Genomic DNA, 18,204 nt, shown 5'->3' with positions numbered 1-18,204 from the left:
TGCTACTGCTAACTGGGAATAGAATCTGTTTCTTGGGCTGGGAATTGTGCTTTAAATCCTCTCAAATTGAGCTGAGAGGTCGTAATATAAACTTTCTGCTCTCTATTGACAAATGTCTTAGATTGTTGATACATTTCTTGCCCAATAACACTAATTTTCCAAAGATAAGCCACTAATCTCATTGCTTGCAGACCGAAAGGTGGTTCCTCTGTGTTCTTATAAAGACTAGATAACTTTATCAGTACAAACTGGTACAGTGAAAGATGATATTAAAATAGGCACGCGCTGAACAGAATGAGATTAGGAGAAAGAGATATGTTTATGGTTATGGATAAGATTCAGATTAATTTCCTGATTTTGTTTTCCAAATGGATATTTATGGTTATCAATGCCTAGAAGCGAGATAAAAGTCTTCTAAAATCTATCTTTAAACTTAAAAGAACGAATAAACCAAATGTTTACAACAAATTAATTCACTTAACTAATTGCCTGCAAAATCAAAGATGGTTCCCTCTTCTAATGGGCAGGAATACTATTGCACGGTTTGGTCCTAATTTTTCCTCAAAGATTAAACGATCCCAAATAAAAAAAGCCAAAATATATATCCAATACAATTAGATTTAAAGGCATTATATAAGATTCCAAGGGAAAACAAACCCTAGAATTTCCACCAGATATTCGACTATTATAACGTATTCAACTCCTGAGATATAATGTTATGCTGATTGCCAAAATCGTAATTGTAATTAGCATACGCAAGTGTAAACTTGTATTAATATCACGTCTGCTCCGACAATCGAAATCTGCCATCCTTGAAAGACGTGAATACAAAAAAATTGTGGGCAAATATTACTTACCAATTCGCTAATTTGCTTCCACTTTTTTCATTCATACATCTCTTCCCTTTCTGCTTTGATTTTAACCACTTTCAGGCCCTTTCCTTCAAATATTCATTCCGTTCTCACAAATTGTCCTTTGGTACTAATTCCCTTAAATATACTAATTTACTCTCTCTTCTTATTCCGTTTCTTTGGTGTTGCTATATCTGCTAATGCTTCAACCTCCTGTTTTTTCTGTTTTTTCCCTTCATTAGCATTTTCTTTATTTCTTTCCTTCAACTTTTTTTTTCTTTAACAAACCTTTCTCTGTTGGCATTTTCAGTTTTTGTTTACCCCCTTTTTTTGCTTTCTTCCCAATGCCCTCCTCTACCGTCATCTTCATTTCTGCCACATCCTTAGCACTGAAAACCTACACAATATATCAAAGTAAATGTCAAATGGAAACTTCTGAGAATTTGGAAACTAGAAAGAAGCTTTACATAGCTCATAATTGAAAAAAGCCACAATCATGAAGGCACAATAAAACAGTAAAAATCATATATGCAAGTCAATCACTGGCCCAAAGAAGAAGCTATAGGCAGTGCTTCCACCTGTTTTTTTTGTTCTTCCCCTTCCTCTGCAAACTCTTTATTTCGTTTTCTCTTTTTACTTCTTTTCTTTAACAATCCTTTCTCTGCTAGCATTTTCAGCTTCTGTTTTTTCCGCTCTTTAGCTTTATCCTCAAAGCCATCATCTATCATCTTCATTTCCGCTACATTCTTAGCACTGAAAACCTACAATACATCAAAGTCAATAAGTCAAATGGAAATTGAAAAAAGAATCTTTACACGGCTCATAATTGAAAAAGGCCACAATTATTTTGACACGAGAAAAATAAATTAAATTAAATATACAATTTAATCATTAGAACAAAAAAGTTACCCCAACAAAAGCCTACCTTTTTCATGAGAGAAAGCGCCTCATTTTCCTTGTACTCAATCATTTCAAGTTGCCGCTCAATAAGAGCTTCAATTTCACGAATAAGTTCAACATCATTCTGAAAATGCCACATTTAAATAGAGAATTACAAAGGAAACTAATGCAATACAAATACCAAATCCTAAAATGATCTCATTTAAATTTAATATATGAAATACCATGGTCACAATTGAAATAACCAGACACTACCTCTGCAAACAGCAAAACCACATGAACATACATAGACGCCTTTTTCTTACTATGAGTTAAGACAGTTTGTAACACTACGGATAATATTATACATATTCACAACCTAGTATTAGTACAACATGTGACTCCTAAGTCCTAACAATATATTCATGCAAAAATATCAAACTTTGGGAATTCTAACCTACCAGAACCTAGACAATAAGGAGTCTAAATTGAACTTTACTCCTAATTATAAGAAATAAATGGGTATATTTCTTTATTCCTAATTATAAGAAACAAAAACTCATTTTCAAATGTATTATTTGTTAATTTTCATTTATATCCTTAATTTATTTTGAAGTGTATTAATGAGACACTCGCTCATTCCTCCACACAGATAGATTAATTCACGGGTAAAAATTGTCTCTTGAATTACAAATAGTTTCTTTCATTAAATATAACCACAACTTAAGCTGTTTAATTCTATAGATATTTTTAGAATAAAAGATAAATTTATGATATTACTAATAACTAACTTAACTATTTCCATTGGTTTTGATGAATTAATTATTTGTTTCATATATAAAGGATTGGAATAGTATGACATAAATCCTTATAAGAGTCCATACAAAACTATGCCATACACAACATATAGAACTATCATATTAAAAACAGTTGTACATCAAGATATCCAAAAAAAACTGCCTTACATTACAAATGCAAATTTTTATCAATTCAATTGTTGAATTATATAACTTTTTCTATGGTGTCAAAGTCGGTTCCAAGCTCAGCAAAGGAGGAGGGTTGTGTTTGGCCCCCCATTCATAGATAACTGATGAAGGATTACACAAACTAATGCTGGGTTGTTACCTAAAAGCCACAGGCTATATGGCTCAAGCTCAGTATTAACTGACCTACAGCCGCCATATTGGCAGCACTCAGATATAGTCTTAAATGAGCAAGGGTCCTCACACTTTACTAAAAAAAATTCTTAGGTGCAAATACAATGCATGTAAACTTAGATTCAAACAAGAGAAACATATAAGTTTCCCTGTTGATAGAAAATGTGCTAACCTGGGTGACAAGGCTCAAAGCCAGTCCCCCTCTACCTGCTCTTGCTGTACGACCTACACGATGAATATAATCTCGTGGAAACCTGCAGATGAATAATTGCAATTCATTTTTAATCAAATGCTTCAAATTCAATTAAGAAAATATAGAAATTGGCCCAAGAAAATGTAACCTTGGAACATCATAATTGATAACAAGGTCAACTGTAGGAATATCCAAACCGCGACTAGCAACATCAGTAGCAAGCAGTACAGAAACCTTTCCTGATTTAAATTGATGAAGTGCTTCAAGCCTCTGAGCTTGTGATTTGAATGAATATAGAGCTGCTGCTTCTTGATCAAGCACTTCAAGCATTAAACTTAAACGATGACAATCTCTGCAATTTGGTAACAGTTAGGGACATCTACAAAATATTTAGAAGAGAATGAAAACTAGTAGGTTAGGGTAATTTATGCTATTTTACAGATAATTGTGCTACCTAACATTTGGGGATTTTATCATTTTAGGACCCTTGTCTACTTCAAACAGCCAATTTGCATTGCACCACTCGATTTTCAAACCCACAACTCTCCACTTGTAATGATTTGGATCGCACGTTTACTTCTTGAAGTACGACTTTAAAACAGTCTTTTTAAACAATTAAATGCGCATTTTATCTTCCAATTAATTACAACTTATTCATAGAGATAAATAATATATCAGCACCCAAAAATAGAACCAAATTCTAATTCTATCAATTCCTTCACTATAATGAGTTTATAGAAGCAACAGAGCAAGGAGGAAAGCCTCTAAGAAATACATAAAATAAAGCTCTTGATCACCCATCAACTAAAACTAATAACTTCATTTCAAATATTAATGTTAAAACATTGCCCGATAAAAAATAAGAAATCCTATACATGCCCAATATCTATATTCTAACAAGCAGAGACACACTGAAACAAACTTCAACTCAAGTCCAACCATCTGCCAATTAACAAGATATAATTCCAAATTTCCAATGTCAGACTGCAACTCACTATTTTCTCCTTAACATCACAAATGGTTTTTATTTACTGAGACAATGTCATACACAAAAGCCATCGCACAGAACAATACCAACAGACCATAAACAGATTCACTTAGACAAGGGGTCCACAACCTGAGGCATTAATGTGTTTTTTGTCCTACAGAATCTGAAAGATATGAAGACTATAAACTCCATTATTAACTGTCAACAGAAGAGAAAAAAAATGAAATAACTAATACAGCCAAATTTCATCATACCAATATTAGAATGAGAATTTTTAACCCTTTTTCTTCATTGCTGGCAGGAAAGAGGGAAGTTAAAATAAAAAAAGAGGAATGCTGGCGACTCTATCTAACATCCTCTTGCTAACACTATTATTGGTTGAAATTTATTAAAATTCACAAATTTTAGATGGTCTCTCATCTAATTTAATAAGTCTCTCTCAACAGACTAATCATTTATTGAAGAAAAGTAGTCAGAGATAAAAGTTTCATGTTTATCAATTTTCCAGACAAAAAACCAGTCAATGCAAACTAGAGTATCAAACAAATGAAAGTAGGCATGGTTTAATATATTTATCAGCTGAAAATGCCAACATGATTCTATAGCACCACAAAAAAAATATAGTTATTGACCTTGAAGAAAAATCAATACAAGCAACAATAATACAAACACAAAAATGGCTGACAAAAAATTCAAACATGTCATCTAGAAAGATACCTGCATGTTGAGACAAATACGATGGCAGACCGAATGTCCATATCTTCCATTTTAGACAAAATGTGCATCAAATATACATCCTTCACCTTTCTAGGAATGAATATAACCTGTTGCTTAAGTGTTTCAACTGTTTTAAAGCCTTCATATGCCTCAAAGACATACATCTTATCTCGGTAACGATCACGCAACTTCTGCAGATTACTTGTAGTTGTTGCAGAAAAGAAAAGATTTTGCCGATTTTCTGGTAAGCATTGAAAAATAAACTTCAATTCTTCCTGAAAACCAACATCCAGGACTCGATCTGCTTCATCCAAGACAAGGTACTGCCAAATCATAGGTTAAATATTAATTCATAGAATCCAAACACAAAGCAAAAGCAATTCATAATAATTATGAATAAGCTAATTTTAATTTATGAGAGGGAAGCTTAATTTCCTTTAGGTTAAATACATAATATAGTCCCAAACTCCCAATACATATCGTAGATTATCAATTTGGTCTCTTTAGGTAAAAACCTATTACATTAGTCACTATACGTATGTGCAACTATTGCTGCTGTTGTCCCTGCTGTCATGACACCATTTCTAAGGATCCTGTGTTAACAGTTAACTCCTTACACATTATTAATTTGGTCCCATAAGAATTAAGAATGCGGTACGTGTATGATAAATAACTTCAAAATGCTGTACATATAGACACTAAGTTAAGAATGTGTAAGGGTTTAACAATCAAACATTTGAGTAAACACCTACTTTGATCTCTGAATTTGGAACATGTTGTATCGCATTAGTCTCTCTGAAACTAAAAAATTATAAAACACATCTCTCAAAGTGCAAATTGACAATCATATTAGTCCAAAACTCAGAGAAAAAGCGTATAACTACAGAGATAATATTAAATATATTCAGGACAAAAATGACAATATGTAATTCAATTTAAGAACTTATTTGATGTTCTAAGAACTTATTTGACAATTTCTTAGTTTCAGAAACCAATATGACAACAGTTACTAGTGAAGTAGGTATTTACTCTCCAAGTTTGTATATACAAGGACCAGATTGAGAATCAGTGACAAGTAAAGGGACTAAAAGCCTGTTTGGATACTGTTCCGGCCACGAGGTGCGCTAGGGTTTCTGCCTAGGTCAAGCCTCAAAGCCAGAGCATTCAAAAGTGTAATCTGCCTTCTTAGCCTTAGGATTTTCGGTTTTATACTTCGTCGTCCATGGGCCTTATGGGCCCCGAGAACATAGGGATTTCCTCAACCGTTCTTGCTACGAGGCCGCGCAATGAGTGAGGATTAGTTAAGTCGGATTTTTACCTAGATGGTACACTAGTCGGGTTTTTACCTAGATGGTACACTAGTCGGGTTTTTACCTAGATGGTACACTAGTCGGATTTTTACCTAGATGGTACACTAGTCGGATTTTTACCTAGACGGCACACTAGCCTTCCAGCCCTGAGCCGATAAGGCGAGAGGGCTTGTGGCCTGGTAACTTAGTCGTGTATCGACCGAGTAGAGATCAGTCGGATTTTTACCTAGACGGTACACTAGCCTTCCAGCCCTGAGCCGATAAGGCGAGAGGGCTTGTGGCCTGGTAACTTAGTCGGGTATCGACCGAGTAGAGATCAGTCAGATTTTTACCTAGACGGCACACTAGCCTTCCAGCCCTGAGCCGATAAGGCGAGAGGGCTTGTGGCCTGGTAACTTAGTCGTGTATCGACCGAGTAGAGATCAGTCGGATTTTTACCTAGACGGTACACTAGCCTTCCAGCCCTGAGCCGATAAGGCGAGAGGGCTTGTGGCCTGGTAACTTAGTCGGGTATCGGCCGAGTAGAGATCAGTCAGATTTTTACCTAGACGGTACAGATACAAACTAAAAATACTTTTGAGAGCTTCTCTCCTGAAAATAAAGTGTAAAAAGCTCTCAAAGGGCTTCTGAGCTTGTATCCAAAACGTATCTAAATTATGTGTTCAACTTTTTGCAAACGATCTAATTTTATTTTCCTCTAAGTGTTTATTAAGAAGTTTAATCAAACAGAATCTAAACCCATTTATTCATCAACTATATAACAACTAACAAACAAGTGTAACTAAACCATAAGTGTTTATCCAAACGCATCCTTAATACATACGGTTCTACCATAAGCACTATTAAAAGCTAAAACATGTATCCAAACGCACCCTACATCAAATGATTCACACTACCTTAGTTCTGGAGAAAACAGGAGGAATATCAGGGTTATCGCGGAGCAAGAGGTGAATCCTGCCAGGGGTGGCGATGACGAGGTGCGGCCTCGCGGCCAACTCCTTCGTCTGCCGGAGCATGTCCATGCCGCCGACGACCACCGCGATGCGGAGGCGCACGGCGGAGCCGAGCGCGCGGAACTGCTCGGCGAGCTGGAACGCGAGCTCGCGCGTGGGCGTGACGACGAGGGCGAAGACGCCGAAGGGGTGCTCGGCCAGGCGGTGCAGGATGGGGAGCGCGAAGGCCGCCGTCTTCCCGCTGCCGGTCTCGTCGATGCCTAGCACGTGGCGGCCCTCCAGCACCCGCGGGATGCACCGCTGCTGCACGCGCCGCGGCTTCCGCATCCCGAGCTCCCGGCACGTCGTCACCGCCCATTCCGCGAGCCCGAGGTCTTCGAAGGTGTCGGCGTCAGCGTCGGGGGTTTCGACGCGCTCGGCGGCGGCGACGGTGGCGGTGGCGGTGGCGGCGGCGGTGGGGAGTGAGGGGGGTTTGGGTGGGGTTTTGCTTGGGATTTTGAAGAGTGGGAAGGTTGGGTCGTGTAAGAGTTGGGGTTGGTCCATTGTGTTAATTTCTGAATCACTGCACTTCCCTCTCTTCTCTCTCAATACCAACCTTGCCTTCACTTAGAATATGAGGCCGAAGCGTTTGGGCTTTTTGGTTTGGAACTCAGTAGTTGGGCCTAGTTTGGGCTTTCGGATTTTGTTTTACATAATCTTTACTATTAATAAAATAGATTCTCTTAATCTCCACTTTTATTTTATCTAAATAATTATACATAATTTATAATATTTATATAAATTATCAATATAAATTTATTATTATTATTATCATTATTATTATTTTTGGAGGCACATAAGTTTTGTTTCAACTGGTCAAAATAAAAAACATTGCGTGATTCCTCAAACTTGATTTTTTTATTTTAATAATATTTTTTTTAAAATAAAAAAAAAGCAGTATTTACCAAATATAATATCTCCCTGTCGCATACAGAGGAATTTACTCGCTATTTCTTAAATTTATTTTTTCTTTTTTTTTATCTGTTATTTTTTCTGTGTACAAAAAAATATAATATCTCCCATATTTATTTACTCAAATACCATTACTTTTGTTTTTTTCTTGAAAGTGTTCCCCAAGGATCTGACTTCTATACTTTGCTACAACATGTTAAGAAGTTGGGTTAACGTTTTTTTTTCTTCTGGTTTTAAAAATTAAAAATTAAAAATTATTTAATATAAAGAATTAATTAGTAATTGAATATAATTATCTTATGTGTTATTAGTGATAAATTACTACTTTGATAAAACTAGTATTTTAGTCTATGTAAAACATAAATTGAATGTTTATCATGTATAACTAAAAATTAAAATAAAATATGTATATATAAATAATACTATGTTGAATATAGAAATTATATTTAAAATTTGAATAAATATATTTTTAAATATATAAATTATATTTTATATTTGTAATAAAGAATTTATATTGTAGCACGGGATTATTGTTATTTATTAATAATTGAATTTTAATTCATAAACAATTACGAAAATAAAAATTGAATTAAATATGAAGATGAAAGAATGACTAAAACCACTTTAGTTAAAGAAAAAATCTTTTAAAAAAAAAACACAAACGTTCGTATTTTATAAAAGTTGATTAGAATCTGATAAACATATAAATATATAATATACCAATATATTAATTAAAATAGTGAAAAATTTAATAATTAAAAATATAAATTATTCTCTATAATGGTTTCTAGTTTCACAAGGTGGAGTCTCCTGTTACATGGAGAGTCCCATTATTGACATTCAGGTTGACCTATTTCCTGTTTCAATTCAACAATTGTCTCATGTTGCTGCACATCTTCATTCAAATTTAAATTTGATAGAGACAAAAATTTTGTGTAACGTCAAAATTAGATGTCAAAGAACTATGATTAGTGAGGCTAAATTAATCTATTTATACATTGTATGTTTGTTAAATTTCAATTTTATTTAATGTAGTAATTTACCACTAATTAACTCATACAACATATCCTATGTTCTAAAAAAAAAACTTAAAGAAATTCTCCTTGATCAATAAAACTAATATATATAACATTTATTAAAATAATTTTTAACCCAAAAGATGAATTAAAATAATGATCAATCAAACTATAAACCTTATTAGGGGAGATGATAAACTTTTATTTTTTTTCCAAGTTCTGTGGAAGGAGGAGACTCCTTATTGGGGAAATCCTGTGTTTGTAATTTGTATATTTAAATTTGACCTATAAATCAGATTAAATTACTAATATAATACAACATTATGTATTTAAATTCCTGGCTTTCAAAATCCTCTAAATATTAGTGGAGAACTAAAATTAAATGAGAAAAAATTTTACTTTCCTCTCTATTTTTATTGATCAAGTATCGTATAAAATAAATGACACTTTATAAAATCTATGACTAATGAGAATTTTCTTAAATCCCAATTAACTCAAGTTTATCTTTATATTAGTTAACTTTTGTCTATAAAAGGTCTTTGAATAGACAACTAGTTTTTCGATAATCACCCCTTTTATTTTCAATAAATTATTTTGCTTTTAAAAAATAAATAATGTTAAAGATTAATTTAAGTCTCTACTTTAAGCAGAATTTTAGGTTTTCAATAAATGTATGTTTGTCTACTTGTGACACTGTTTTTAGAAGAACATCGTATTTTACTTTAAAAAATAATAATGTTGAAGATTAATTTTTTTGATGAATGTTGAAGATTAATTTAAATATTTACTTTAAGCAGAATTTTAGGTTTTAAGTAAATGTATCTTTGTCTACTTGTGACACATTTTTGAGAAGAACATAGCATTTTTCTTTTAAAAAAATAAATAATGTTGAAGATTAATTTAAGTCTTTACTTTAAGCACAATTTTAGGTTTTTAGTATATATATGTTTGTCTACTTGTGACACTTTTTTTAGAAGAACATAAGAAAATGACCAATTCCATCTTTGTGCACTTTTTTTTTTTCTTTATTGATTGTTTTTTAGTGTATGATTGTTGTCACAAGGCATTTGTTCGCTTAGAATAGATCTCTTTGAAATCATTATAGAATCAACTTTACTTTTCAAGGATAGACTTTAAGACTTTAAGTTGAATCAATTGTCTAGTTTTGCTTTGTTATAACTATAGATGTTGTTACGTGTATTCATTTTCTTCCCTCCCTTGAGAAAGCTTACAACTTAATCAAGTAATGCCATTCTCAAAGTGGAATAAAGTGTTAAAATATTAAAATGAATTAAATTGAATATTTTGTAAAATGAATAATAACTCGTGTCTTAAACCATCTCTGCAAGCAAAATGACCACGTTTGAGAATTTATGGTATTATAATTGTTAGATTTGGAACATGTTGAATCTAGTCAGATTCTACTATTCTAGTATGAGTTTGTTTGTTTTTAGCAAAAACTTAGGGTTTAATTTAGTCATCAATTTGGAATAAAATTATCCAATTATAAGATGGGTTTTGTTTTCATGGTGAAAATTCTTAGTTTATTAATGCCAGTTTACATGGATAAAAGAATATGAAATGAAACTTCTGTAAGAATGAGTTATAAATAAAGATTAAAAGAGTTATGTAAGAATGGGCTATAAAAAGATGAAAGATTAATTAAAAGGCCAAGCTAGAGAGTTTCTGTTTGGATGTTTGTTGAATCTTTCAAACTTGGCCAAACTTCAGTGTACACCAACCGTATATAAACTTTACTCATGTAAGATAATTAATCCATGTGGGACTAAAAGAGCAAAGTATGCAAAGTACAAGAAAACGTTTTGCCATGTCGTCCTTCAGAACTTCACTCCAAGACTCCAAAAGGAGCAAAACCAATAGACCCACACAGATACTGCAACTGTAGTAACTCGACCACCATGTGCCTCATATATAGAATTCTACAACTAATAGTCGCTTATAGAGTTCACACTTTTTTTTCCTTTGTAAATTTAATGTTATTAATTACCCTCTTCCCCCAGGAAAAGAAACCAACCTATGTACCAGCCTCTTTTGAATAAACAAATGACAACAATAACAAATTTTCATATGAATGAGGATTTCAAACATGCTAGTAGTCAAGGATTCAAATCATATAATCTATTTTCTTTCCGAATATTAAAACTGACATCACCTAATCCCAAAGCTCAGCAATGACTACAGCCATTAACACTCCTTAGATACAATGTCATAATGTGAGTTATGTAAGACAGTAGGAAAAAAACATATATACTTTATTTGTTTTTTTTTTCTCATCTTTACATTTGTCACAAGATTAACAACACTATAGATCCTAATAATGGAATCTCTAAAGAGAAGGTGTGAACACTCCCTTATGCGGCATCCAAAGAGAAGATCACAGTTGTTAGAGTCAATAATTAAAGCACTTATATACTTAAAAATTAATGCATCTAGAGGAATGAAATTCAGTTTATAACTTGGTGAAGTTCAAGAATTATAGTAGTAAGTACTAAGTAGTAACTAGTAAGCAGGAAGGAAAAAAAAGACAGCCAAAGGATATTTTACTTGACCTCAATCTGTATCCTAAGATACTATATTAATTCCACAAAAAATTTAGCAAGTGGATAGGATAACTGCATAAGCACTTAGATTAAAATTAAAATTGTATAATCTAAACCAAATCTCAATTGTTGAAAGTTTCAGTCTTTCAGAGTGTACTGTGTACCCTTTATTTCTAATTGAGACAATGTTACTAGCAATTTCTTCCAAGTGTTTGTATCTGCATCACATCACTGAGTTCTCCCATTAGTAGCTGTTTAGATGCGAATGGAGCAAACATGCCCTATGTGGTAACTACTAATTAACTAGCAAAGCCATCTTTCTTTACTAAGAAGTTTATGTCAATTGTAACCTCCAAATTCATGCTCAAATGCCAAAAACAAAAACAACCAACCTTGAAGAAGTACAAGTAAATTATTCACTGCAAAGTGATAACTACCACAAAAGGATGAGATGGTGAATAAAAACACCCCTCACATAAGCTTGACTCTCTACAAAGCTCTCAATACCATATAATATCTTATCTATCCGCAACTATCTACTTGAGCAAAGTTTCATCTACTTGAAGATAGAATAGTGCAAATTTCTCAAACTGTCAAATACTAATCAACAATTCTGAATCACTGCACTTCCCTCTCTTCTCTCTCAATACCAACCTCGTCTGCACTTAGAATATGAGGCCGAAGCGTTTGGGCTTTTGGCTTTCGGCTTTGGGACTAGTTGGGCCTAGTTTGGGCTTTCGGATATTGTTTTACATAATATATACTAGGTTGATCATATATACACCTCCATTTTTTTATATATACATTCCCTTTCCTTTTAAAAAAATATTAAAATTTTAAATTATTTTTAATATTATTTAGAAAAAAAATTTCTATTCTGGAATGTGTTTTTGGAAGTGTGTTTGTACATAATTCTGGAAAGTATTTTCTGGAGTACTAAAATTATTTTCGGAAAGAAATTTCTACCGGAATAATTCCAGAAAGTACTTTTCAGAATAATAAAATTACTATTTTAGAAAGTTCTTTCCGAAATTATTGTAACAAATACACACCGATAACGTTCCGGAAAAAAGTTTTCGAAATTATGTAAAAAACTCACTTTAAGAAAGTTTCCAGAATAAAAATTTTCAAATTCTAAAAAATAATTTCGGTAACACTAAAATCTCCCTTGTTTCTTTTTCGAAAGTATGAACAAATTTAACGAAAGTATGGACAAATTTAAATTACAAGTATACATTTATCCACCCTTCGTCGTCTAATGTTTGTCGTTCACTATCGAACCAAATAATGCCAAAATTTTAATTATTTATTTATTTTTGTTGTGCACAAGTAATATTAAACAAGTTAAAATACTTATAGATGTCAAATGTAATTTAAGGAGGAGGAGGAGGAGGAGGAGGAGGAGGAGGAGGAGGAGGAGGAGGAGGAGGAGGAGGAGGAGGAGGAGGAGGAGGAGGAGGAGGAGGAGGAGGAGGAGGAGGAGGAGGAGATGAATGAAAAATAACTTTAAAAATAAAGCTTAAAATAAGAATTGAATTAGAAGGATATTTCAGAAATTTTATTTGTAAAAAAAGAGATAAAAGGTGTATTTATAAAAGACGCGAGGTGTATCGTAATCTCCACTTTTATTTTATCTAAATAATTATATATAATTTATAATATTCATATAAATTATAAATAAATTTTTTTGGGAGGCACATAAGTTTTGTTTCCACTAGTAAAGAATTAATTAGTAATTAAATATAACTATTTTATGGGTTATTGGTGATAAATTACTACTTTAATAAAACTAGTATTTTAAAATGTGTAAAACATAAATTAAATATTTATTATATATAATTAAAAATTAAATTAAAATATGTATATATAAATAATATTATGTTGAATATATAAATTATATTTAAAATTTAAATAAGCAGATATTTTTAATTGTATAAGTTATCTTTTATATTTGTGATAAAGAATTTATATTGTAGTATCAAATTATTGTTATTTTATTGATAATTAAATTTAAAATATTAAATTTTAATTAATAAATAATTATGATAAATAAAAATTATATTAAATATAAAGATGAGTAAAATCTTTTTAATTAAAGAAAAAAATCTTAAAAAATAAAAATATTCTTACAGTGTTTTATTTATAAAAATTGATTAAAAATTAATAAACATATAATATACCAATAGATTAATTAAAATAGTAAAAATCTTATTATAAAAAATATAAATTATTCTCTATAATGGTTTCTAGTTTCACAAGGTGGAGTTTCCTATTACATGGAGAGTCTCATTATTGACATTCAGGTTTATCAATTTCTTGTTTCAATTCAACAATTGTCTCATGTTGTTGTACATCTTCATTCAAATTTAAATTTGATAGAAACAATTGTTAAAAGTTTGTGTAACCGTCAAAATTAGATGCCAAAGAACTATCAAATAGTGAGGCTAAATTAATCTATTTATACATTATATGTTTGTTAAATTTCAATTTTATTTAAAGTAGTACTTTGCCACTAATTAACCCATACAACATATCCTATGTTTAAAAAAAACTTAAAGAAATTCTCCTTGGTCAATAAAACTAATATATATATATATAACATTTATTAAAATAATTTTTAAATCAAAAGATAAATTAAAATAATGATCAATCAAACTATAAACCTTAGTAGGGGAGATGATAAAATTTTTTTTTCCCAGGTTCTGTGGAAGGAGGAGACTCCTTATTAGGGAAAATCCTGTGTTTGTGATTTGCATATTTAAATTTGACCTATAAACTAGATTAAATTATTAATATAATACAACATTATGTGTTTAAATTCATGTCTTTCAAAATCCTCTAAATATTAGTGGAGAACTAAAATTAAATAAGAAAATTTTTTACTTTTCTCTTTTTTTATTGACCAAACATCGTATAAAATAAATGAAACTTTATAAAAATTAATGACGAATGAGGATTTTCTGAAATCTCAATTAACTCAAGTTTATCTTTATATTAGTAAACTATTGTTTATAATAGGTCTTTGAATAGATAACTAGTTTTTTTTATCATGACCATCTTATTTTTGATAAATTATTTTACTTTTAAAAAAAAGTTAAATATTAATTTAAGACTTTACTTTAAGCAGAATTTTAAGTTTTCAGTAGACGTATGTTTGTCTACTTGTGACACTTTTTTTTTAGAAGATCATAGTATTTTGGCATTTTAAAAAATAAATAATTTTGAAGATTAATTTGTTGATGAATGTTGAAGATTAATTTAAGTCTTTACTTTAAGAAGAATTTTAGGTTTTAAGTAAATGTATGTTTGTCTACTTGTGACACATTTTTTAGAAGAACATAGCATTTTTCTTTTAAAAAAAAAATAAATAATGTTGAAGATTAATTTAAGTCTTTACTTTAAGCACAATTTTAAGTTTTTAGTAGATGTATGTTTGTCTACTTGTGACACTTTTTTTTTTAGAAGAACATATGAAAATGACCAACTCCATCTTTGTACACTTTTTTTTTAATTTTTTTTCTCTTTATTGATTGTTTTTTAGTGTATGATTTTTGTCACAAGGCATTTGTTCTCTTAGAATAGATCTCTTTAAAATCATTATAGGATCAACTTCACTTGTCAAGGATAGACTTTAAGTTGAATCAATTGTCTAGTTTTGCTTTGTTATAACTATAGATGTTGTTACTTGTATTCTTTTTCTTCTCTCCCTTGAGAAAGCTTACAACTTTATCAAGTAATGCCATTCTCAAAGTGGAATAAAGTGTTAAAATATTAAAATGAATTGAATTGAATATTTTGTAAAATGAATAACGACTCGTGTCTTAAACCATCTCTGCAAGCAAAATGACCACATTTGAAAATTGATGGTATTATAATTGTTAGATTTGGAATATGTTGAATCTAGTCAGATTCTAGTACATGAGTTTGTTTGTTTTTATAAAAAACTTAGGGTTTAATTTAGTTATCAATTTGGAATAAAATTATCCAATTATAAGCTGGGTTTTGTTTTCAAGGTGAAAATTCGTAATTTATTAATGCCAGTTCACATGGATAAAAAAAAAAATATGAAATGAAATTTCTGTAAGAATGAGTTATAAATAAAGATTTAAAATTTAAAAGGCCAAGTGAGAGAGTTTCAGTTTGAATGTTTGATAAGAATCTTTCAAACTTGGCCAAACTCTAATGTACACCAACCGTATATAGACTTTACTCATATAAGATAATTGCTCGATGTGGGACTAAAAGAACAAAGTATGCAAAGTACAAGAAAAACGTTTTGCCATGTCGTCCTTCAGAACTTCACTCCTAGACTCCAAAAGCAGCAAAACCAGTAGACCCACTCAGATACTGCAACTGTAGTAACTCGACCACCATGTGCCTCATATATAGAATTCTACAGCTGGTAGTCGCTTATAGAGTTTACACTTTTTTTTCCTTTGTAAATTTAATGTTATTAATTACCCTCTTCCCCAAGGAAAAGAAACCAACCTATGTACCAGCCTCTTTTGAATAAACAAATGACAACAATAACAAATTTTCATATGAATGAGGATTTCAAACATGCTAGTAGTCAAGGATTCAAATCATATAATCTATTTTCTTTCCGAATATTAAAATTGACATCGCCTAATCCCCAAGCTCAGCCATGACTACAGCCATTAACCCTCCTTAGATACAATGTCATAATGTGAGCTATAAGACAGTAGGAAAAGAACATATATACTTTATTTGTTTTTTTCTCATCTTTACATTTGTCACAAGATTAACAACACTATAGATCCTTATAAGGGCATCTCTAAAGAGAAGGTGTGAACACTCCCTTATGCGGCATCCAAAGAAAAGATCACAGTTGTTAGAGTCAATAATTAAAGCATTTATATACTTAAAAATTAATGCATCTAGAGGAATGAAATTCAGTATATAACTTGGTGAAGTTCAAGAATTATAGTAGTAAGTACTAAGTAGTAACTAGTAAGCAGGAAGCTATGATGCACCGATACGATACGCGTATCAGATACGATACGTATTCGATACGATGATACAATTATTTTAAAATATATAAGATACGATACTTATAAGATACGTGTCATTATATATATCAATGTTCATACAATATAATAATTGTGTACTTGTAATTTTGATCATAATTCATAAACATTAAATATATAATTGCTATTTTGCAAATCCAAATTAAAAACATACTTATTGTACATTACTAAAAATAAATAAATTATAAATTATTTCATCATAAATTACTTTTTATTATTTATAAATAGAAATAATATTACTAATTTCATTCCTTTCTTAAAATTATCTATATAGAAGACAATTTTCATTTTCAGTTCATCAAGGACCAATATTTCTATGTTTTTATATTAAATATTTTTATATATCTTATTTAACTGTAATGGACATTTCATAATTTTTAAAAAATTTGAATACTTTATCGATACGTATCACCAATAAGTATCGATGAAATATCAGAATTGAATAAAATTTTCATAATATTTTTAAAGGCTAGGATACTTCATTGACACGTATCGGTGAAGTATACAAGAGTATCGTGTCGGATACGTATCGGATACAGATACGTGAAGCAAATTGAAGTATCGGTGCTTCATAGGCATGAAGAAAAAAAAAAGACAAAGCTAAAGGATATTTTACTTGACCTCAATCTGTATCCTAAGATACTATATTAATTCCACAAAAAATTTAGCAAGTGGATAGGATAACTGCATAAACAATTAGATCAAAATTAAAATTGTATAATCTAAACCAAATCTCAATTGTTGAAAAATTCAGTCTTTCATAGTGTACTGTGTACCCTTTATTTCTAATTGAGACAATGTTACTAGCAATTTCTTCCAAGTGTTTCTATCTGCATCACATCTCTCAGTTCTCCCATTAATAGCTGTTTAGAAGCTGTACTATCCGTACCGCGAAGCCAAGCTCGAGCTCGGCATCACAGCGCAGATTGACATCAGACGCGCGCTATACAACATCGACCAAGACAAAGGCCCATTATCTGAGCAGACCGAAATTGATCTCGGACCCAAGACCTAGAGAAACCCTAATTCACACAAAGGTACGTGCATTACTTATACGAGACCCACACATCCACAAACACTAACTTTAGCATCAGAGTCTCTTTTGCAGGTACCACCCCTGCTCTGGAACAACAAGTGTACCCAGTGAAGGAGGCTCACCAATCTTGCTCAGCAGATCGTCTCTACGACCGATCTCCGGTAAGAACATTTGGCGCCACTATGGGGCCGATCAAGACATCTCTTATCGGCCACGCTTATGGTTTTCATCCGAAGCCATAGTAGAAGAGCAACAGATGACCTAGATCGCGCAACAAGAATGGAAGGTGAAGCAACATTAAGAAGACTGATTGAACAGGTCGAGCAAATGCGACAACAACACGTCGTTGACCTGGAGATCATCCGTGCTCGACACGAAACTGACTTAGCGGTGCTACGTGCCGAGAATGAGCACATTTGCGCTCAGCTTCCCAGACACCCTTCTGATCAACCCCCTCAACCGAGTAATCAGAACGACGAAGAGGGACACTCGGTTTCCCAGCCACCGATTGCACCAAAGGCACCTACCCACAGGTCTACTGTAC

General features: G+C 31.8%; 1 protein-coding gene across 1 annotated transcript; it reads right to left on the bottom strand.

Moving 5' to 3' along the window:
* Nucleotides 1–600: 600 nt before the first annotated feature.
* Nucleotides 601–7,638, bottom strand: RH36 (RNA helicase 36). The gene is made up of 7 exons (XM_020346502.3): nucleotides 6,992–7,638; nucleotides 4,786–5,108; nucleotides 3,229–3,432; nucleotides 3,060–3,141; nucleotides 1,777–1,875; nucleotides 1,430–1,612; nucleotides 601–1,248 (listed from the first exon to the last, which is right to left on the bottom strand). The coding sequence occupies exons 1-7, from the start codon at nucleotides 7,589–7,591 to the stop codon at nucleotides 1,102–1,104; spliced, it is 1,638 nt and encodes a 545-aa protein (XP_020202091.1). The 5' UTR covers nucleotides 7,592–7,638; the 3' UTR covers nucleotides 601–1,101.
* Nucleotides 7,639–18,204: the final 10,566 nt, after the last annotated feature.

Source organism: Cajanus cajan, chromosome 10 (genome assembly GCF_000230855.2).
Source record: "Cajanus cajan strain Asha chromosome 10, NIPB_CcT2T_4, whole genome shotgun sequence".
In the NCBI taxonomy this organism is placed as follows: Eukaryota; Viridiplantae; Streptophyta; class Magnoliopsida; order Fabales; family Fabaceae; genus Cajanus; species Cajanus cajan.
The sequence above is the reverse complement of the archived record's forward strand: the minus strand, read 5'-3'. Positions and strand labels throughout refer to the sequence as shown.

What these genes read in the sequence shown, in the direction of transcription:
- RH36 (XM_020346502.3), bottom strand. Translation starts at nt 7,591, where the DNA reads ATGGACCAACCCCAACTCTTACACGACCCAACCTTCCCACTCTTCAAA. An exon ending in CTGTTTTCTCCAGAACTAAG is followed by an intron (nt 5,109 to 6,991) that starts GTAGTGTGAATC and finishes ATGATTTGGCAG; the next exon opens with TACCTTGTCTTGGATGAAGC. An exon ending in GGGAAGAACAAAAAAAACAG is followed by an intron (nt 1,249 to 1,429) that starts GTGGAAGCACTG and finishes TATATTGTGTAG; the next exon opens with GTTTTCAGTGCTAAGGATGT.